This window comes from Lithobates pipiens, unplaced genomic scaffold (genome assembly GCF_037356315.1).
Source record: "Lithobates pipiens isolate NorthernLeopardFrog02 unplaced genomic scaffold, aLitPip1_a1.2 Scaffold_25, whole genome shotgun sequence".
Lineage (NCBI taxonomy): Eukaryota > Metazoa > Chordata > Amphibia > Anura > Ranidae > Lithobates > Lithobates pipiens.
The window spans coordinates 223,930,420-223,953,942 of NW_027507787.1; the positions used below are offsets into that span (position 1 = coordinate 223,930,420).

Sequence of the window (23,523 nt, forward strand, 5' to 3'; positions counted from 1 at the left end):
AAAAAAAAAAAAAAAAAAAAACGAATGAAACGAAAATTAACTAATTTTTCGGCAGTGCACATGTCTAGTGGTCAGTGTATCAAAGTCATCCATCTATGGCTAGTCTCCTCCTCCCTATCAATAATCAATTATTTTAGATAAGCCTAAACTAAACAATGCTAAGTAATTGTAATGTAGCTCAGTTTCTAGTCACTTACCTGTACAAGTAAGGGTTTCACAATGGTATCAATGGCCCCTTGTTTGGGGACAATCGGTATCTCATTCTGACACAACTCTTCAGAGTTCACAGCCTCAGTTCTCACTGTAATGTTTACTTCTCCTGGGAGAAGAGGAAGTCATCATCACATATAAGCATATAGCTAGTAAAGGTTCATTTTAAATTAACAACAAATTAAAAAAAGAATGCATAGAAAGAGGAAAACTGCGGGACTTTAATGGTGTCAAAAAAAGAAAATATAATTTTTTAATTATAAAAATATTTTTTATCAATAACAATAAAAATATTGTTCTGAAGAAGCTTATTTGAAGCGAAACCCATAGAGTGATAGTATAGTGATAGTGATTGTATATGAAATGAATTTGAATTTGAAATGCAACACAGAATTCTTTTATGATAATATTTTTATTGTTTTTAATAAAATATATTTTTATAATTAAAAAATTATATTTTCTTTTTTTGACACCTTTAAAGTCACGCAGTTTTCCTCTTTCTATGCATTCAACATAAAAATTGGGATGTGGTGTCTACTCTGATCTTGTTGCCCTCGCCAAATTTAACACAATTGTAAACCATAATTCTTCTGTCCTTGATACAAATAACAAAATTGGTTCTGTAGAAACTCTTGAAATGGTTCATAAAGTCTCCAGGTTTTTCACCTTAATGTGTTAACAAAACCCGTTTAATGGATTTTTTTGAATATTCGTAAATTTGAATTTTCGAAAATTCAAATAACAAAATTGGTTCTGTAGAAACTCTTGAAAGGGTTCATAAAGTCTCCAGGTTTTTCACCTTAATGCGTTAACAAAACCCGTTTTAATGGATTTCTTTGAATATTCGTAAATTTTAATATTCGAAAATTTGTAAATTCTAAAATTTGTAAATCTGAAATAATAACTAACTATTACATTATAGGTATTGGAATTTCCTTTCAAATTTGGCTGTTAGTGAACATAACGAATACGAATTAATTTGAAGTTAGGGCAGTGCCACGACGCGTTGACGCCATTACACTAACACGCCCCACGTGACTCCGGTACACGAGCGCTCGTTTTTTTTCTGTGTTACTTTTTAAGCATGGTGGCTGTTTTATGTACTGTGTGGATGACTCCGCTTGTTGCGCTCTATTTTTTAACAATAAAAGCCTTTTTATTATTGAATATACTACACTATCTGAGCTTTCCCTCCTTTTTTACACTTACGGCCTGAGGGCTTATAAGTGATATTTTTAGTGGGAAATTCCTCCTATACCTTATTGCTGACTGGTGTGGAGACTGGATCTAGCATCAAGATCCTGGTGACTGAGGAGATCCACTGGCCTCTGCATGCGCATATAACCTTGCCACTAAGGGGGGTCCATCAGTTCTGGTAAGGGAACCCACTCACAGAGTGAAACACCATTCAATTGGGGACTCCTATATACCTCCTCTTCCTCCTCTTCCTCGCTTCTTTGGTGACGGTGGATGAATACAGGATTTGTTCTCTTTCTTCTCATCTGGATTCCACCCTCCCCCCATCAATGTACTTGCTTACTCAATGTATTTTGGGTATATTTTGTTCGCTAGTCAGGTTTTATATTATTATCCTGACACCATTGGTTTATTTTAAGCACAACATATATATATATACTTTTACAGTTATTATTTAGAATTTTTGGATTTTCGTTCTTTTGAATTTTCGGATCTTCTTTCTTATTTTCAAATTTTTTAATTTACGAATTTACGAATTTTCACATATACATATATTTGAATTTACGAATTGCGATCATAACGAATGAACCCAAAAAAAAATAAAAAATCTAACGAAAACAAACACATTTTTCGGTAGTGCACATGTCTATCTTTTACCTTGTCTGGCTATGACATCTAATCTTGCTAATGTGATACAGCTACTAGCCAGTCAACTATAATAGTAGTGTGGTGACACAAAACTTGCATCGTTGGGCAAAAAGTATAAATCTGTCTCTGAAAATAACATTAATCTTATGGCAATTAGTATTGGAAACACTTTTATTAAATTGCAGGAACCCACTGAAACCAGCATTTCCACAAAAAGAAACACAAAAATTGTTGCGCTAAGGTGGTATTACCATAGGTTGTGTCATCTGTGGGATTGGGGGAAGGGTAAAAATGTCTGAGATCTGAACATATAGTCCAAAAATCCAGAGAGATAAAATATCATAAAGTCAATAAAAATAAGCATAAAAAAGACTTCTGATAAAGGTGTAAAGGTTTTTGATGGGGGTCCGTAGCCTGGGTGGTTTACCACAGGGGGGTGTAGTTAGCACTGGGAAGGCAGCTTGCTGAAGGGTAGAAGGACCTCTGGCAGAAACATAAAAAGAACAAGCAGTGCCAGTCTAAGTGCAGCAATAAGTTAAGATGTTTAATGTAAGGTAATGCACTTACTAAAAGCAAAATAAAAGCAGGTACATCTTAGTCCAAAAGTCAAATGGGCAACAGGATCCAAGATCAACCATCCAGACAGCATTGCAGGATCAATTTCGGTGGTGCCAGTGGTTTCCAGTGTCCTGGGCTGGAGACTGCAGGGTGCTGGAGGAAGTCCTCAGTTGGAAGGTTCTAGGTCACGGTGTGGTGATGCTGTGACGTGCACACATTCGGAGCATGCATGCTCCTTCATCAGGCATCTGGAGCCTTCCAACCGAATACCTGCGCCCTGCAGTCTCCAGCCCAGGACCCCAGAAACCACCGGCACCATAGATATAGATAGATCCTGCAATGCTGTCTGGATGGTTGATCTTGGATCCTGTCTCCCATTTGACTTTTGGACTAAGATGTGCCTGCTTTTATTCTGCTTTTAATAAGTGCATTACCTTACATTAAACATGTTAACTTATTGCTGCACTTAGATTGATGCTGCTTGTTCTTGTTCACATTTCCACAAAACCCTATTCTAAAAAAAATGTACTGCCTCCCCATAAATATGTCCCACCATTTCCTGTTTATGGGTAGAATGCCTCAGTAGATTATTGTGAAAGAAAAATAGTAACTTTATGTTTGCTCATGGTTCACTAGAGAATTTGCTGCCCATTCCTTATCCTAGCAATACTGGTAAAACAAACAATGTCTAATCTTGGGTCGGAAAATCCCTTCTCACCCAGTTTGGTGGCTCTCAGGTTCCAGTAGAAGGTTTTGCTCTCCTCTGCACACAGGCAGCTGCTGTAGGTACAGTCTGTACAAGGTGTCTGCTCCAACTCCTCAGTGGGCCTCAGCGTGACTTTAATCTGTCATCAAAAAAATGATGTTAAAAAAAGATCATAAAATAAAGTGTACACATTAACCACTTCCTGCCCGGTTCACATACATATACTGCGGCAGGTTGGCAGCCCTGCACGAACCAACGTACAGGTATGTCGGCTCCTTTAAAAGCCTTAGCAGACGTGCGAGTGCCGCCAGAGGCACGCGCCCGATGCACGGCAGGGGGACACGATTGACGTGGTCGACAGTCGCGGTGGCCGCCGGCCACCTGCAATCGCGAACACACGCTAAATAAAAAAAAAGAGTGATGCAGTGATACACCAAATGCAATAAATAAGTGAAAAACAAAGTGACAATCAATAAATATAAAGTGAAAAAAAAAGTGGCAATATTAAATTAGTCCAGAAGAACCAATCTGCAGAGGTTCTAAAGACGTGTGTATAAAATAAGGTTCAAAATTTAAATCCGCATTCCATTTCTCATATGGGTGTCCCCACACTCCCAATTTTCTGTGCATGCACCATCGAGTGACACCATATAGATGAGCCTCTTACCAGATCCAGTGGACCATTAAATAAATGGTTGTTAAATCCCTTTCATCAATACGATTCCAGACACCAGGCACATATCCAATCAGGATTACTCCATCAGTATAAAGGATATGGTGGAAGCTAAAAAAATATGCGCCCATAGCGTAATTAAAGAAAAGATTTATTGAAAAGACGTGCTAGCAAGCGGCACAATGCTTGCAAAAGGATCCAAACTTTTGTTGCTCTTCTGAACAAAACTTTTTCAGATAAAAAATTTGTATAATTAGTACCGTGACAGTGCATATTTTTTAGCACTGATCACTGTATGAGTGTCACTGGTCCCCAAAAAAGTGTCACTTAGTGTCCTATTTGCAGGCTGCAATGTTGCACTCCCACTATAAGTTGCTGATTGCTGCCATTACTAGTAAAAAAGAAAAAAAAATCCATAAATTTATCTCTATAACTTTTGTGCAAACCAATCAATATACGCTTATTGAGATTTTTTTTACCAAAAATATGTAGCAGAATACATATTGGCCTAAACTGATAAAGAAATTTGATTTTTTACATTTCTTTATTGGATAAGTTTTGTAGCAGAAAGTAAAAAAATATTGTTTTTTTTCTCAAAATTTTCAGTCTTTTTCCTGTTTATAGTGCAAAAACAAATAAAGCGAAAGTTAACACATTTTTTGCATTTTTTATTTTTTGCGCTATAAACAAAAAAAAAGACTGAAAATCTGGAGAAAAAAAACAAAATTTTTTTGCTTTCTACTATAAAACATATCCAATAAAGAAATGTAAAAACATTTAGGCCAACTCACAATTTGTAAATTCGTAAATTCGAAAGTTTGAAAATTCGAAAGTCCAAAAATAAAAAATAAAATCTGAAAATTTGAAAGACTAACTAATAACTAACAAAATGATAGGTATTGGAATTTCCTTTCAAATTTGGCTGATCAATTACCATCAAACGAAAGCTCGATTTGTAGGGAATAAAAAGGACATTGTTTTTATTTGGGTACAGTGCCACATGACCGCGCAATTGTCAAGTAAATTAATGCAGTGCCATATCGCTAAAAAATAAAAAATGCCTGGTCATAAAGGGGGTAAACCTTCTATAGCTCAAGTGGTTAGAACCTCTTTGGATGGGTTTTTATGGATCAATTTAATTTTGTCACTGTTTTTCACTTATTTTTTGCATTGGTTTACCACTGCATCACAATCTTTTTGATTTAGCATTACTTTTTTGTATTTTTATTTTTTGCCGTTGATGTCACGATTGTTTAAGTGGCTGCTTTAGCATTTATTTAAGTATACATGCTCCAGCGCAGATTCTTATATTTTTTTAAAGTGTACACATTGATGATTTCACTAGTGCTCCACATTTGATATTTATTTCCAAGAAGCTGGCACTTTATTAATATCATGGGCTTTCATATGTGTATTTCATTTGTTGAATTGCACACCTGGCATTTAACGTATAAAACTATGGTGATTTAATCAGTTTATAATAAAAAAAATACATGCAGGGGCTTTATTAAACCAAACAAAAGATCTATACATGCTTCAAATAACAATATAAAATGATGGCGATGATTGTGCCCTGTCATGCATTTTGACATGCGTTGCAATGTGCTTTACATTCCACAGCAAAGCAAGTACATATTTGCCAGCAGACTATGGATCTTTAACCACTTACGGACCGCCCGCCGTGGTCCGTAAGTGATTAAAGTCTGTAAGTAGACATAACCCCGGTATCTCCTTCTTCAGCGGGCGGTCCACTGCAAGATAAAAGTGGTCCCTGCAAGATCACTTTTATCGGTGGTGGGAGGGGGCCCTACCACGATCCAGTGCCTTCCACCGCTTACCGGAGCTGTCGGCAGCAGCGGAGGCGATCGCATCCTCTTGATGGCTCAGTATGGAGACGTATGGAAGATGGCCCCCACCCATCTCCATACAATTGCAGGGCGGAAGCGACGTCAAAACGTCACTTCCGCCCACAGCTCTTAAAGGGACAATTTTTCTAAATGACAATTTTGTTTATTGCATTTTAGTCTAAATATGAGATCTGAGGACTTTTTGACCCTAGATCTCATATTTAAGAGGAGCTGCCATGTTTTTTTTCTATTACAAGGGATGTTTACATTCCTTGTAATAGGAATAAAAGTGATTTTTTTTTTTAAATAGTGTAAAAATAAAAGGTAAAATAAATAATAATAATAATAATATTTTTTTAAACGCGCCCCATCCCCCCGAGCTCACGCACAGAAGTGAACACATACGTGAGTAGTGCCCACATATGAAAACGGTGTTCAAACCACACATGTGAGGTAAGGCCGCAATCGGTAGAGCGAGAGCAATAATTTTAGCCCTAGACCTCCTCTGTAACTCAAAACGTCGCCTATGGAGATTTTTAAGGGTAAACGTTTGTCGTCATTCCCCGAGCAGGCGCAATTTGGAAGTGTGACATGTTGGGTATCAATTTACTAGGCATAAGGAGGGGCATAAGGCATACTCGGCATAAGGAGAGGCCGGACATGGCGTAGATTACTGCAGATTCTGCAGCGATCTTTCGCCGGCAGTGGGAGAAAATACCTGGATTAGACAGGTATCTGCCCCCCCCCCCCCGAAAGGAGGAATCCTAAAAGCGGAAGTTCAATTTTTGTGTGGAACTCCACTTTGAGGACTTTATTGGATCACTTTTCATTTGGTGTATTTATTCAAATCGCAGTAGCGCGACTCTGTTAAAGTGGTAGTAAACCCTAATGCCGCGTACACGTGATCCAAATTTCGGCCAGCAAAAGACTGATGAGAGCTTTTCATCTGAAAATTAGACCATGTGTATGCTCCATCTGACTTTTGCTGGCCGAATTTCCGCCAGCAAAATTTTGAGAGCATGTTCTCAATTTTTACAATGGAAAACGTTTCTATTGGAAATTCCAAACGTCTGTAGCAATTCCGACACGCAAAATTCCTACGCATGCTCGGAAACAATTCGACGCATGCCCGGAAGCATTGAACTTCATTTTCACGGCTTGTCATAGTGTTGTACATCACCGCGTTCTTGACGGTCGGAATTTGGTGTGATCGTGTGTAGGCAACACAAGCTTGAGCGGAATTCCATAGGAATTACCTCGGAAAAACCATCCAAGGCTTTTCCAACGAGAATTCCGACCGTGTGTACATGGCATTACAACACACTTTTTGCTACAGGTAAGCCTATAATGAGGCTTACCTGTAGCTACCCTGGATATCTCCTAAACCTGAACGGCTTAGGAGATAGCCCTCTATTTGCATGTGCCAATGTCATCGTATTTGCCATTGCTTCAGTTAGACCAGGGATCCTCAAACTACGGCCCTCCAGCTGTTGCAAAACTACACATCCCATGAGGCATTGTGCAGCTCTGACATTCACAGGCATGACTAGGCATGATGGGAATTGTAGTTCCTGAACAACTGGAGGGCCGTAGTTTGAAGACCCATGAGTTAGACTGTGCCGTTACCGGCGGCTTCCGCGCGCATGCACGGAAGTGACATCACCGTGGTTCCAGCCAATCAAAGCACCGGAACCCACGATACCGGACGTAACTAAGGAAGCGATGTTGCTGATTGATGAACAAGGACCGATATGGGGGCTTTGATCTAAAGTAAGTAATACATAATGAGCTAGTATGCTAAATTGCGACCAATGCAGCGGTTCTGGTGTCCTGTGCATCTTTTGATCCATTTCAGGTCCGAATTCAGCCAAAAATTTGGGCTGAGATCAGACCTAAAACGGTGAACCAGGATGCACCGGATTCCTGCTGTCAGCCGCTTCGTGCTCATATGTGAACCCAACCTAATGAATGCAAGTCTGAGAATAAATAGATTTATAACATTCACATAATTTCAATCTGACTAACCTTGATGCACTGTTTGAGATAGTTAAACACTGTGGCTTTAAGAGTAAAAGTTTCTCCTCTCACTACGGAGTACGGGAGGGTGAGATCCACAAAGAATGGCTGGAAGACCCGAAGAGAGACAGGAGGAGACAGGCCAAAGCCACTCTGACCCAAACATACGGCTCCGGCATTCCAGTCTGTGATGGTGTCTGGAGCCTTACGCTGGAGGTCAACACTGCCAGAGTCTCTGAACAACACAGAAAACAAACAAGAATATAAAGTTACACTACTAAAGTAGTCAAAAGTTGGAGAATAAATAAATAGTTACTTATGGTAGCCAGAGTCCTTTTTCAATGAATTGAAAAATAATGTTTTCTAAGGCTCCTTAGCTGCATCTTCAATATAATCCCATACTGAATGTGTAGGAACTTTGTCCACATCCTATTCATTTAACTGCTTCAGATCCGCGCTATAGCCGAATGACAGCTACAGCGCGGACCTCCTTTGCCGGGAGTATATCAATAGACGTCCTCCCGTGCTCAAACGGCCTATGTGCTTGGCACACTCTATGATCAGAAAGTCTATGATCAGCTGTCAGTATTGACAGCTGATCATGTGATGTAAACAGAGGAGGTAATCGGCTATTTTTTCTCCTGGCCACCGGCAGCTCTCAGAGGGATATCGGTCCTGATCAAGGAGAGCTCCTGCCAGGTCATCTGTGCCCAAATGTGCCACCTGCCAGTGCAACCTACCAGTGCACAAAAGTGCCACCTACCAGTTCCCACCAGTGCGACCTACCAGTGCCCACAGTGCCACCTATCAGTGTCACCAATCTGTGCCTCATCAGTGCTGCCCATCAGTGTCACCTACCAGTGCCATCTATCAGTGCCACCTATCAGTGCCATCTATCAATGGTACCTATCAGTAACACCCATCAGTGCCACCTATCAAGGCCCATCAGTACCATCTTATTAGTGACCATCAGTGCCGCCGTATCTGTCTCTAACCGTGCAACCTTATCTGTGCCTATCAGTGCCCACCAATGCAGCCTATCAGTGCCCACCAATGCAGCCTATCAGTGCCCACTAGTGCCGCCTCATCAGCGCATATCAATGAAGGAGATAAATGACTTGTTTTCAAAAATGTTTTTTTTGTAAATTTTCCATCTTTTTTGTTTGTTTAGCAAAAAATAAAAACCTCAGCTGTGATTAAATACCACCAAAAGAAGGCTCTATTTGTGTGAAAAAAATGATAAAAATGTAATTTGAGTACAGTCAGTCAAGTGCCCAGTATAAGCAAGTAATAGGTGTCAGGCAAAAGAGAAATTGAATGGGGTTCCCCCCCCAAAAAAAAAAACAACTGGCAATAGAAATGTCTTTTCTGGTAAAGTGAGGAACATGTATAAATTTCCTCAGGACTGTACTGTTCTTGTCATTTCTTTTGAAACGAGTCGCGGCCTGATTTGAAATGCCTTTGCTGACTGCAGAACTATAGGTCTGACTGAGCAGAGAGCATGCTAGATCTTTGCAGAGAAGCCACTGCTTCCACACGGAGAACAGGGGGTCTGTTCTACAGTAGGGGACAGGCTTTCCTACTCAGGCTGTGGCTACACAAATGAGCTACAAAAAAGGGCTCTTTCACACCATCTGCAGACACCACAATGACACACAATGGTGTCCTATGTGTCTTCTTCACACCAGAAAATGGAGTTGCGATGTCCGGTGTGGAGCTGTGCGAGATTGTGCAGCATGTCTGCAGTTTCCCTCACAGCTCCGCACTGGAATGCAGGCAAAACAGACAGCACCACTTTGCATGCCTCTCATGTCACCAGAATGAGTGACATAAGAGGCATGCAAAGCAGTGTAATGCAATGTAATGCAGAGCGGCACTCTGAGTTTACAGCCCTCCTTTTCCTTCTCATGCTGGATGCCGGCTGGGATTTTGCCTCTTGGGTAGGTTTGTAAAGCTGGAAGGGCACATAGAGAAGGGAACAGAGTGGCGGTATGCAAGATGTAAATGTATTTTATTGGGATTTTATGTAATAGACCAACACAAATTTGCACATAATTGAGAAGTGGAAGGAAAATGATAAATGATTTTCGCATTTTTTACAAATAAATATGTGGAAAGTGTGGGGGGCATTTGTATTCAGCCCCCTTTACTCTGATACCCCTAAATAAAATCTAGTGGAATCATTTGCCTTCATAAGTCCCCTTATTAGTGTGTAATTTAATCTCAGCATAAATACAGCTATTCTGTGAAGCCTTCAGAGGTTTGTTAGAGAACCATAGTGAACACACAGCAACATGAAGGCCAAGGAACACACCAGACAGGTCAGGGATACAGTTGTGGAGAAGTTTAAAGCAGGGTTACGTTATATAAAAATATCCCAGGCTTTGAACATCTCACAGAGCACTGTTCAATCCATCATCCGGAAATGGAAAGAGTATGGCACAACTGCAAACCAATCAAGACATGGCCGTCCACCTAAACTGACAGGCTGGGCAAGGAGAGCATTCATCAGAGAAGCAGCCAAGAGGCCCATGGTAACTCTGGAGGAGCTGCAGAGATCCACAGCTCAGGTGGGAGAATCTGTCCTCAGGACAACTATTAGTCGTGCTCTCCACAAATCTGGCATTTATGGAAGAGTGGCAAGTAGAAAGCCACTTTTGAAAGAAAGCCATAAAAAGTTCCATTTGCAGTTTGCGAGAAGCCATGTGGGGGACACAGCAAACATGTGGAAGAAGGTGATCTGGTCAGATGAGACCAAAATTGAACTTTGTGGCCTAAAAGTAAAACTCTACTTGTGGCAGAAAACGAACACTGCAGATCACCCTGAACACACCATCCCCACCGTGAAACATGGTGGTGGCACCATCATGTTGTGGGGATGCTTTTCTTCAGCAGGGATAGGGAAGCTGGTCAGAGCTGATGGAAAGATGGATGGAGCCAAATACAGGGCAATCTTATAAGAAAACCTGTTAGAGTCTGCAAAAGACTGGGGCGGAGGTTCACCTTCCAGCAGGACAACGACCCTAAACATACAGCCAGAGCTACAATGGAATGGTTTAGATCAAAGTATATTCATGTGTTAGAATGGCCCAGTCAAAGTCCAGACCTAACTTGAGAATCTACAGTGACACTTGAAAATTGCTGTTCACAGATGTTCTCCATCAAATCTGACGGAGCTTGAGATATTTTGCAAAGAAGAATTGGTAAAAATGTCACTTTCTAGATGTACAAAGCTGGTAGAGACACCCCCAAAAAGACATACAGCTGTAATTGCAGCAAAAGATGGTTCTAAAAGGGGGCTGAATACAAATACATGCAACACTTTTCACATATTTATTTTGAAAACCATTTATCATTTTCCTTCCACTTCACAATTATGTGCCACTTTGTGTTGGTCTATTACTTAAAATCCCAATAAAATAAATGACCAGTGTAGATCAGATGTTCCCAACCTTCTTATGTCTGCCCCACCATAGTACTCAACCTACTCTTCAATATTATTTTCAATTAATGAGACCACACCTGAAAATGGACACACCTGTTGGTCTCTTGATGGCACCCATAAATCCAATACTATTACACTTCTGCACGGTGGGCCCTTTTACCATAATAGGCTTCCAGTCATTAACACTAGCTCGGAAACAACCATCACTACCCGTAGTGCAACCATTACCATATTACAGTTAACCTATGTAACTGGAAAACACCAATACCACTGATGAGCCCCCCACACTTCCATCTATAAAGCCTTTTCTTACACCGTGAAAAGACCAAACACCGCCACCACTCAAAAGAGTGACACCTTACCCTTATATGCCCCTCCACACCTGCAATGCCCTTTGAATTCCGTCCTGCAACCCCTGGGACCATAAATATATTTCCACCGTAGATAAATGGACTCCATCCCCTCTCAGTGTCAGGGCTGGCTTAGCCCTTCCTTCTCTGGGCTGGCCGCTCAGCTGTCGGCTAATTGCCAGCTCTCTTCTCTCTCCACAGTTACCAGCTTTTCCCGATGATGCTCACCTGAGCTGCATACTTAAAGCCTTCCAGCTCACTTTACCTCTGCCTTCGCGTTGGTCACATCACAAGGAACCATCTCCTGCGGTTTCTTTCAAGACTGGCTTGCTGAAATCCCTCCTGGCTCCTTATCCTGCTTGCAGTTGCTCTACTTGGATCCCTGACTTCAGGCCTGGCTGATTACCCGATCTGGTTATTGAACTTTGGGCTGGCTGACTACCCGATCTGGTTACTGGACTCTGGCTATGCTTGACTACGCTTTTTCTATTTACCTTTTTATTTTTATTAATAAACATGTGTGATTTAATTGTACTTCTGTCTCAGTCTGATTCATGGTTTCTGACACTCAGGTACAGCTCGGTATCAGACTCCAATTCCGAATGGCGGATACCGGGCTGCCCTGGGGTGGACCCGACAGCCGCAGCTCCAGAATCCCTTGGTGCAGGCTGCCTCTGCAATTCCTCCTCCTCTGAGCAAGACAGCTCACCCTCCGACCGGATGTCTGGCAGTTGATGTTCTTCATCCTGAAGCAGCCCAGGTGATGGGGGCCTGGCTGCCGTGGATCCCCGCTGTACTTGGCTCCCCCTCCCAGCACCAGATCCGCCCACTGAACTGCCGTTGTGACCGCCCCATGTCTCTAACCCAGGGCCATGGTCTCTCCTCTCCTGCCGCATGTCCCCCCCTTTTCCTTCCTAGCAGGGGTCTTCACTGGAGCCGCCGGTTGAGTCAGTTGAAGGCGTGGCAATGCCTCTCCCTCGCCGAGATTCCCCCGACACGCCAGAGGGGGAGGAGAGACCGGACAGTGCCGCTGTGCGGTCGAAGGAAGCGTGCACAGTGTATCTGACTCCCTGGCCACCGAGCTCTGCCTCTGATGAGGATTCAGTCTGGGCCCTCAACCAGTGGAAGCCATTGGGTGCTCAGTGGTCCTACCACAGCGCAAAGCTTAGAGGGAGGTTCTGGGTGAAAAACACTCCGGAAGCCTAGACCACCCACCACCCTGGCACCCAATCTGGTTGCCTAGTCCTCCAACAGGGCTGCTACCTGGCTTTTCAGCCACTCAGGCCCTTTAGATGCAGCCGCCGCCCATAGCTGGGGCAGGATCCTTAACTCCACAACGCTTAGACAAATTCTGTCCTTCACCTAACTCAATGTACCCCATATGCTTGATATCAGTTGGCACCTTTGGCCATCTCCTCTGGCACTGCCCTCATATTCAAGGATACTGGTTGTAGATTGTCCAGTTCCTACATGATCAGATGGGCTCACCGGTGTCCCTCGATCCTAAGCAATGCTGTTGGGAATCTTCCCTGACATTGATATAGACAAACACACTACCACTTTACATTCTACATGAAACCTTGTTTGTAGCTAGAAAGATTATAGCCCGGAATTGAATCCAGGCTACAGCTCCTACTATAGCTGCCTGGATTTTGGAAATTAATAATACCCTTACATACAAAAAGATAATTTACATCAATAGAGGGTGTCCAGGCAAATACAATATAGTCTGGGACAGATGGCTCCAGTCCTCGTCAACCTGTGTCTCCTGACTCTGCACTATGCATTACTAGCTGAATGCACCTGGCCCTATGTGGCATGTGTGAATTATATACACCTTTTGGTTTATACCATAAATGGAACACAATCCTCATCAGTATTGTTAATTTATGTGGGTTTATTTTTTCTATGTACGTATATATCTTTTTTTATTTATCGGGTTATGTCTCCTTGATACAACTTGCAATGCTTGAATACCCTGTTTGCTTTTGCATAAAACTCAATAAAATTTGTTTCCAAAAAAAAAAAAAAGTATATTCGGAATCAGGGCCTAGACAAGGTCCTCTAGCAGTTAAGGTGAATATGCTAAAGTGTACCTCACCATATAAATTTATATGGCATATGACCCTAAACATATTTCAGTGCTAGTGAGTTTTGCTATTATACAGGTCACTACCAATGTTGTTATTGTGACTTTATCTTTGCTTCTAATCATAATATGTTCTTATTTAAATAAACACTTCAAGCTCCTGAAGAAGCGACTTTGAGGTCGCCAAACATGTTGAGCAGAACTGTTGTGTACATATGAGGACTAGTGATATCTCCAAGTTCAAGGATTGTGTATTCGGATACATCGAATGTGTATTTCATCCAGTTATATTGGTACTATATCCGTTAGGGGAATCACAGGAATTCCTATGTCATTTTAAATGTCTATTTTTTATTAAGTTTTGTACCTGCAGAATTATTTTTTTTGTTTACTAATAAGTTTGAATTTTATGATATATGTCTTTAAAGTCCATTATTAGCTGTTCTAGTTATTTTGATGCCAATATCAGGACGTGACACATGGTTAAGCAGGATAGCCACCTAGAGGCACCTAAAATCCTTTAACCACTTGCTGCCCGCCATATAACAAAATTATGGCGGCAAAGTGGTTTCAATATCCTGACTGGGCATCATGTGACATCTTCAGGATATTAAGCCACTGCGCGTCCCCCGGCTGACACACCGCAACTACAATCTTGGTAAAAAGTCTCTGATGGAGACTCTTTACCACATGATCAGCTGTGCCCAATGATGGCTGATCACGATGTAAACAGGAAGAGCCGCTGATCGATTATCAGCACAGCCCCCCCCCATGGATGCCCACACTGGACCACCAGGGACACCACTAGGACCACCAGGGATGTCACCACAAGGTATGCCACCCTAGGCCACCAGGGATGCCAATCAGTGCCCACAATGGATGCCAATCAGTGCCCACAATGGGCATCACTGATTGGCAGGCATTATTGTTTGGCACTGATTGGCATCCATCAGTACCATACATAACAGTACACCAGTATCACCTATAAGTGCCCATCCATGCCCATCCGTGCCACCTATCAGTGGCCATCCGTGCCGCCTACCCGTGCATGTCCCTGCCGCCTATCCATGCCCATCCCTGTTGGCCATCCGTGCCCATCCGTGTCGCATATCAGTGCTGCCTATTAGTGCCCCATCAGTGCCGCATATTAGTGCCCATCATCAGTGCCCATCAATGCCACCTCATCAGTGCCACCTCATTGGTGCCACCTCATTGGTGACCATTAGTGCCGCCTTATCAGTGCCCATCAGTGCAGCCCCCTCAGTGCCCATCAGTGAAGGAGAAAACATACTTGTTTACAAAGTTTTGTAACTAAAACAAATTTTTTTTTTTTATTTGTTTAGCAGAAAATAGAAATCATAGAGGTGATCAAATACCACCAATAGAAAGCTCTATTAGTGGGAATAAAATTATAAAAATTTAGTTTGGATACAGTGTAGCATGATTACATAACTGTCATTCAAAGTGCAACAGCGCTGAAAGCTGACAATTGGTCTGGGCAGGAGGGTGTATACAGTAAGTGCCTGGTATTGAAGTGGTTAAACTTCCTCAAAAGACATGTTAAATCAATTTGGTCCATTTATGTTTTATATGGGCCAAATTTACAATAGATGGTTCCATGGCAAATTACTTCTAGAAAAGACTGGGAAGGGTCTGCACATGTAATGAATGCATAGTCTGTAAGAGTGTCAGAAAATTTGGTTTGCGTATTTGCTGCAAATTAAACAGAAAATGGTCTTGGGTGCGTGATTTTTAACAACTTCAAATTGTAAAAGATTACATTACATTACATTTGTATTTAACCGCTTAAGGACCAGGCCTCTTTTTCAGACTTGGTGTTTACATGTTTAAAACATTTTTTTTTGCTAGAAAATTACTTAGAACCCCCAAACATTTTATATTGTTTTTTTTCTAACACCCTAGAGAATAAAATGGCGGTCATTGAAATACTTTTTTTCACACCGTATTTGCGCAGCGGTCTTACAAGTGCACTTTTTTTTGGAAAAAATTCACTTTTTTGAATAAAAAAAAAGACAACAGTAAAATTAGCCCAATTTTTTTTTATATTGTGAAAGATAATGATACGCCGAGTAAATTGATACCCAACATGTCACGCTTCAAAATTGCGCCCGCTCGTGGAATGGCGTCAAACTTTTAGCCTCAAAAATCTCCATAAGCGACATTTAAAAAATTCTACAGGTTGCATTTTTTGCGTTACAGAGGAGGTCTAGGGCTAGAATTATTGCTCTCGCTCTACCGATTACGGTGATACCTCACATGTGTGGTTTGACCACCGTTTTCATATGCGGGCGCTACTCACGTATGCGCTCGCTTCTGTGCGCAAGCTCGTCGTGACGGGGTGTTTTTAAAAAAAAAAAATGTCTTATTTATTTTAATTGATTTTATTTATTTTTACACTGTTTTTAAAAAAAAAAATGGATCACTTTTATTCCTATTACAAGGAATGTAAACATCCCTTGTAATAGAAAAAAGCATGACAGGTCCTCTTAAATATGAGATCTGGGGTCAAAAAGTCCTCAGATCTCATATTTGGGCTAAAATGCAACAAAAAAAAAAAAGAAAATCTGACATCTAAAAAAAATATACCTTTAAGAGGTATGGGCGGAAGTGACGTTTTGGCGTCGCTTCCGCCCTCCTATGGTATAGAGACGAGTGGGGGCCATCTTAGCCTCACTTGTCTCTATGCCCAGCAGACGAAAGGACCCGATCGCCTCCGCCGCTACCGACGGCTCCGGTAAGCGGCGGAAGGTGCGGGAGGGCGGGCGGGAGGGGGGGTGGCACCTCTCCCGCCACCGATAGCGGTGATCTCGCGGCGAATATGCCGCGGAGACCACCGTTATTGTACAGCCGACCGCCGCCTGAAGAGATGGATATCTCGGTTGTGGCAGCAGCTGCTGCTGTTACCGAGATATCCCTCTTCAAAAATAGGACGTACATCGGCGTGCGGCGGTCGGCAAGTGGTTAATAATGCCCAAAATTCCAGTACTTATGTAATGGGTAACTTTACTTTTAAAACAGGTCACCAAAGCAAGGAGATAAGCTGATCATTACTTGAAATGGCCAGATGGCAGTGTGTGCACACTACAGCAGACGTGTCTGATTCTTCTAGGCTGGAAACAGTGGGCGGAACTCTGCAGGATGGAGCAGTACAAAGACTTATGCCATGTACACACCACCGGTTTTCCCGTCGGAATAAACTCTGAAGGTTTTTCTGACAGAGTTCTGACAGAATTCCGCTCAAGCTGTCTTGTATACACATGGTCACACCAAAGTCCGACCGTCCAGAGTCGGTGACGTACAACACGTACTACGGGACTAGAAAACGGAAGTTCAATAGCCAGTAGCCAATAGCTTTCATCTCGTACTTGCTTCAGAGTATGCATAGTTTTTGGTGCATCCAAACAGCATACAGATGAGCGTTTCTTCTGAAAAAACTTCAGAAAAATATAGAACATGTTCTCTATCTCAGTCCTTCTGAATTTTCGACGGATGAAGTCCGTTGGGGCATACACACGGTTGGAATATACGATGAAAAGCTCCCACCGGACTTTTTCTGTCGAAATGTCCGACCGTGTGTACACAGCATTAGATCCACAGCTGAGCAAATTGATACTCACCCTACTGCTTTAAGTTCCCATATCCAGGTTTCAGGGAAATAAATTCGAATTGACTCTTTTTCTTTCTGTTGTTTGTCTTGTTTTATCTTAGGTGTGCGTTTTACATTTATCGTTTCTCCAGGCCAATTACTGTCTAAAAGAAAAACTGATGAAGTAAAATAGTTTTAGAATTACATCAGTGATGCATGTATACAAATATTGTGAGGGTGATGAGTATAGGGTGTGACCAGACATTTCAGGAATCCACAGGAGAATTTTCCCTCCCCCAGCCTATTGTTCTATTGTGATGATCTATGTTTTGGGCCATAGCTGAGCACACATTATAAAACATATCTGAAATGAAAGTGTTTGTTGTATCCATGGTAACTGGGTCCTTCTCAAAGTTTTACCTTCTACCCTGGAAAAAAAGAAAAGTGCTACGAAGAACTCTGTTTACAACCTTCTACAGTATCTCACAAAAGTGAGTATGCCCGCTGGAGGAGCGCAAGATCTCTATCATCTACCAGCTCTGTGATGTCATCATGGAGGAGTGGAAGAGGACTCCAGTGGCAACCTGTAAAGCTCTGGTGAACTCCATGCCCAAGAGGGTTAAGGCAGTGCTGGAAAATAATGGTGGCCACACAAAATATTGACACTTTGGGCCCAATTTTCCACTTTTGCGTCCAGTGGTTTAGACATTAATGGCTGTGTGTTGAGTTATTTTGAGGGGACAGCAAATTTACACTGTTATACAAGCTGTACACTCACTACTTTACATTGTGCGAAGGAATGTAATGTACATGTAATGTACATACTGATAATCAGAAAATGTCTATTTACTTATGTGTATACATGTTTCTATGCAACTCCTTACTTATTATGTAGTATACAGATTGGCTCCTCAAAGTAGCAGGAAGGTAGAAACGGTGAATGGGACACTAAAAAACAGGATGTTAAAGATGGCTCAAAAGACTAACATGAGTCGGCCAGACAGTTTGCCAATTGCCCTGTTCAGTGTCAGACACACACCCCGGGGGGAAACATGCCCTATACTCTTATGAAATTTTGTTTGGTTCAGCCCCCAGACTTGGCTGTTACTTTCCACAACAGTTACAGTTGCAATCTGATGTGTTGACTAATTATGTAACCACATTATCACGAGAATTAACCCAAATGCATGTCCAGGTGTTTTGTTCCATTCCAGATCCTGAATTAGATACAGGAACACACCAACTACTGCCTGGACATTGGGGGCTGGTAAAGAAATTTGTGAGAAAACATTCTCTTGTACCCAGATATGATGGTCCATTCCAAGTTTTGCTGACCGCAGCCACCTCAGTCGAATTGGCCGGGAAGAACACCTGAATACACTCTTCCCACTGCAAGAAAGCTCCAACCCCTGGGACAAGATCCCGCCCACTTCATGACGCCCATGCTGCATATCCTTTTTCTGTTTGGTCTGGGGGGGTGGGGGGGGGGGCAGCAGGTGGTCATCACAAAAAAATGATACCATAATTACATTTTGGTATAACTATTCAGGTACACATGTGACCACCTTTACCTTTGATTACTGTGACATAGTACCTTGTCCATTTGACCCTTTCATGGCAATGCCATTGATACAGGGACATCCCTGATGGTAAGGATATATATAGTGTGTATTACAGACAGTTACTGGGGACAGAATTGTGGTTCCTGGGAGGGACAGTGGATTGGAACATAGGACCAGATTAGAGGGAATCTGGAACGGTGAATGCACCCTTGCAAAGGTCATTATGCCCCTCTATATCCTAGCAGAAGATACTCCTGATACATACACTGACCCAGCACCTAGTCAGAGGAGGAAGCAAGCAGCTCTCTCCAGGAAGCTTTGACCCTCATGTGTACATGCCATAGGCCAAGGGTGGTCCCTGATGAATTCAAAGCCAGGGATCAGGTAAAAGCTGGTTTTGAATCTTTGATCCCCATAATAACTGGCAACAAGAATGTAGATTGGATCAATTACATATACTACAGCCAACAACGATTTGTGAATTATACTAAAGGTGCCCTCCAGGGAATTGCTGACCAGTTAGCCCTCACTTCCTACATGAAATTTCACAACCGGATGGTCTTAGACATGGTGTTAGCTGAGAAAGGAGGTGTCTGTAAAAGGATATAAAAAAAAAAACGGGAACCTGTTGCACCTACATTCCTGATAATACTGGCCCAAATGGTAAGGTTACTCTAGCTATAAAGAAATTAGAAGATCTGGCATTGGAGTTGAAGAATAGGTATTACAGACTCACGGGGTCAATATTTTAGCTGGATGAGTGGGTGGCAAAAGGTGCTCGTCCAGATAGGGGTAACATTATTAATAATCCTGGTTCTTTTAGCCTTGATTGTATGCTGTATTCTACCTTTCATAAAGAAGTTAATAAGCAAGGCTGTAGACAACAGCACACCTACATTTCTCCACCAAGAAGAAGAGGACCCTCTTATGATGGAAGATGACAAACCCTTCACTCCTCTACAGTCACTCCCTGTCCAAAATCTCACAATCCTATAGGGTTATAGGGATAGATAGCACCTGATTGCACTTCTTCAGCTGTATCGAGGGGGGTAGTGAACTAGTTGCTGCCCAACTCTATATACAGCCTAAAAGAGTTGCTGAGGAGAACTGGCCAGGTGAGTAGGATCTTTAGATGAGGGACAGAAGAAAATAGCCATTTTAGGGGGGACTGTGTAGGAATGTAATGTACTGTACATACTGATAATCAGAAAATGTCTATTTGCTTATGTGTACACATGTTTCTATGCAACTCTTTACTTATTATGTAGTAGATTGGCTCTCTGTTTGGAACTAAAGATGGTGTCTACACCTTGCTTCCCACGCATTAGAAGAATGCGGACGTGATGACAGAACCAGCTTCAATCAACCTTCAAGCATCAAGTTTCTCCATTTCTCTTGTATTTCAACCAATGAGATGTACCTATAAGACTGACATAGCAATAACGTATCTTTGTGTATAAAACATTAACACTGCCTAGGAATAAACCAGAAGTGTAAGAAGTAACCGAGCTGAATTGCTTCTAGAATGCATGCATGTACACCCTTTTTAATTAGAAACAGCAGCAGATAACCTTGAACTAGTTTGTAGTTCTTATCTATTACAATTGTAGCAAAGTGTAATTTCTTCAGTGTTGTCACATGAACAGATAGAAGAAAATATTTACAGAAATGTGAGGGGTGTACTCACTTTTGTGAGACACTGTATATATATATATATAGATATAGATATATAGTATTTTTTTTTTTTTTGCTTTCAGAGTGCGAAATACTGTACATATATGGCCATATGTGGCGAGGTTTGACTAAAATAAATAACACTGATAGAATAGACTTAAACTGGTCGGGACTTAAAAAAAAACCTGGAGAGGGTAGAAACATTGCTGACTTGTACTTGAAGCGGAGTTCCACCCAAAAGTGCTTTAAGTACTTCTTACCCCCTGACATGCCACATTTGGCATTTAATTTTTTTGGGGGTGGGGGGAGTGTGTACCAAGTTTAGACAGTTACCCACCTCTCCGGACATCTAGGTGACTGCTCTTCTCCCCCCTCCCTCCCTGCAATCTTCTGGGACACGTCACATGTCCCAGAAGATTGCATGGCCATTCAGGACGTGCAACGCGACTCGCGCATGCACAGTGCGCATCCGGCTGTGAAGCAGCAAGCTGCGGACAGGCTGCGAAGAGAAGTGAGGCTTCGGGGGCCCACATAGCTGGACCATGGGACAGGTGAGTGTGTGTTTATTAAAAGTCAGCAGCTACACTTTTTGTAGCTGCTGACTTTTAATAAACACAGAACCAGGCGGAACTCCGCTTTAATAAGTGCAGGCTTCAGGGCTGTCATCGTTATCTTAGCATCACTACCTAGTGAGTCACAAACTAGGAATGGGCATGCAGGATGGACTTATCACTGACTGTGTGCTTGTTCCAGGTCAATAACTTACTCTTTAGATGTAACAAGTAGAGGGATGATAGCCCTGGAGCTTGCACTTATTAAAGTGGAGTTCCAGCTGCTTCTGTGTTTATTAACCTTTTAAACAAGTCACCAATGACAGATCCCACATTTGTACCCTGACTGATTCACGTTATATGATACAGAAATTAAACGAACTCTAGGACATTGGTGACGCCTGCCTAAAAACTCCAGCACCAAAAAGCCACACAAAAGGGGCACAAATCTGTCCCTCCTCCTCCTCCTTACCCACTTCAGTCTGCCCCTGCAATACCGAGTCATTACCTTTCAGCAGCCTCCACTGACAGGGATGATGGCATAGCACAGGTCCTAGTAGCACATCTGCCAGCAGCACACCACCAACTGTAGACTGTAGTCTGCAAATTTCTCTGCCCCATCTGTTGCAGCGGAAAAAAAATACAGTCCCTGCCACCCACATGCCCAGCGTCTGAATGCAAGCTTGTCAAAGCTGTTGGCTCTCCAACTTCTGCCTTTCAGTCTGGTGGATTCTGCCCCCTTCCGTGATTTCGCACAATGTGCTGTACCACAATGGCAGGTTCCCAGTCGCTACTACTTTTGATGTAAGGCCGTTCCATCTCTCTACCATCACGTGGAAGGGAATGTTCTGGCATCGTTGGGCAAGGCAGTCAGTGATAAAATCCACCTTACTGCTGACACGTGGTTCAGCAAGCATGGGAAGGGATGATACATTTTAATCATAGGATAGGTAACACTGCTTGCAACTCGAAAGGATGCAGAACAGGGCTCAGTGCTGCAGCTTGTTGTGCCCCCGCGTCTCCATACAGCTGGTGGTGATGATGCCAGACCTGTGAGCTCCTCCTCCTCTGCCACTTCCATGCCCTCCTCTGCAGAATTGTTCTATGAACATCAGGTACCCCCCTAAGCATTCAAAGGGCTATTCCCAGAGTCAGAATAAATGGTGCCATATAGTGCTTCAGCTGGTGTGTTTAGGGAACAGGAACCACACCGGAGAAGAGATTCTTGCAGCTCTGAAGGGACAGGTCCAGAGGTCGTTCACACCATGCCAGCTGGAGCCAGGTATGGTGGTGTTGGATAATGGCTCCTGTCCATCCTTAGATAGGGAAAGTTGACACATGTGCCATGCCTGGCACATGTCCTCAAAAGATGTACTAAAGCAGGCCAGAAGAGTCTGTAGCCATTTCAGGTGATCATACACAGCCAGTGCTCGGTTGGCTGAATTTCAGCAGGAATTCCATCTGCCCTTAACAACCGCCTGATTTGTGGATGCATGCAGTGTATTGTTACCATTTGAGGAGGCCACAAGGATGGTGAGCAGTTACAGTGCATGCATCAGTGACACAATCCCTGTTGTGTTCCTGCTGGAGCAGACTCTGCATGGCATTATGGACAGGGTACTAGAGGCAGAGCAGCAGGAGGAAGAGGAAGACTGCCTTTCCTCTCAAGGCCCACTTTATCCAGACACCGTCATTCCTATGTCACAGAACACACAGAAGGAGAGAGAGAGGAGGCGGGTGAGGAGGAGGATTCTGACACTTTCATAGGCTTCAAAGAAGAGGAAGACATGTGTCAATCTGTAAGCAATGGCTTTGCAACCCCAGGACCCTTGGGAGTAGTACGTGGCTGGGAGGAGGAGAAGGATGAAAAATAATGATTTAGGGGCGCTCTTAATAAATTACTCTAATAATATAAATAACCTAAAACAAATCAACAATCAAAATTAATACAAAATATTATGTGACATCAATAATAATAAATATTCTAATTGTGATCAGGTGACCTTAGAAAGACTCTGCACAGACTAATTATAGTTCAATCACACAAAGTCCTATAAATGTGTCATTCTAGCTTCTTTGATGAATGAGCCCAGATCCACCAAGTGCAAGGAATCTTGTAAACTGTGATAAAACAGCAAATCCAAAGAGCTTGCAGATACCAGTGCATCCCTTCTGTAATGGTTGTTATGGCGCGCATTCCAGGCCGTCAGGCCGACAACCAGATAGCCGGATATGGCGTCAAAGGCGTGACCAGGTACCGCTTTGATGTACGTTTCGTCATTAACGTCTTCAGGAAGCGTACCTGGTCACTACAATCACTGCTTTTAACGTATCATTACACAGCTGGGGCCAATAGAAAAGGCAGGTGGTGCGCAGCCTCAGTCCCACTC

General features: G+C 42.5%; 1 protein-coding gene across 2 annotated transcripts in view; it reads right to left on the minus strand.

Annotated features, from left to right (window-relative positions):
• Window positions 1–23,523, minus strand: part of LOC143930916 (alpha-2-macroglobulin-like) — a 299,885-nt gene that overhangs the window by 65,197 nt on the left and 211,165 nt on the right. The window contains exons 18-21 of one of the 2 annotated variants that reach the window (XM_077455603.1): window positions 17,378–17,510; window positions 7,865–8,090; window positions 3,332–3,458; window positions 198–319 (exon numbers count right to left, since the gene is read on the minus strand). In XM_077455603.1, coding sequence (XP_077311729.1) covers window positions 198–319; window positions 3,332–3,458; window positions 7,865–8,090; window positions 17,378–17,510 — 608 coding nt within the window. Of the gene's footprint in view, window positions 1–197; window positions 320–3,331; window positions 3,459–7,864; window positions 8,091–17,377; window positions 17,523–23,523 lie in introns of both variants that reach the window. The other variant, XM_077455602.1, reaches the window with a different exon arrangement.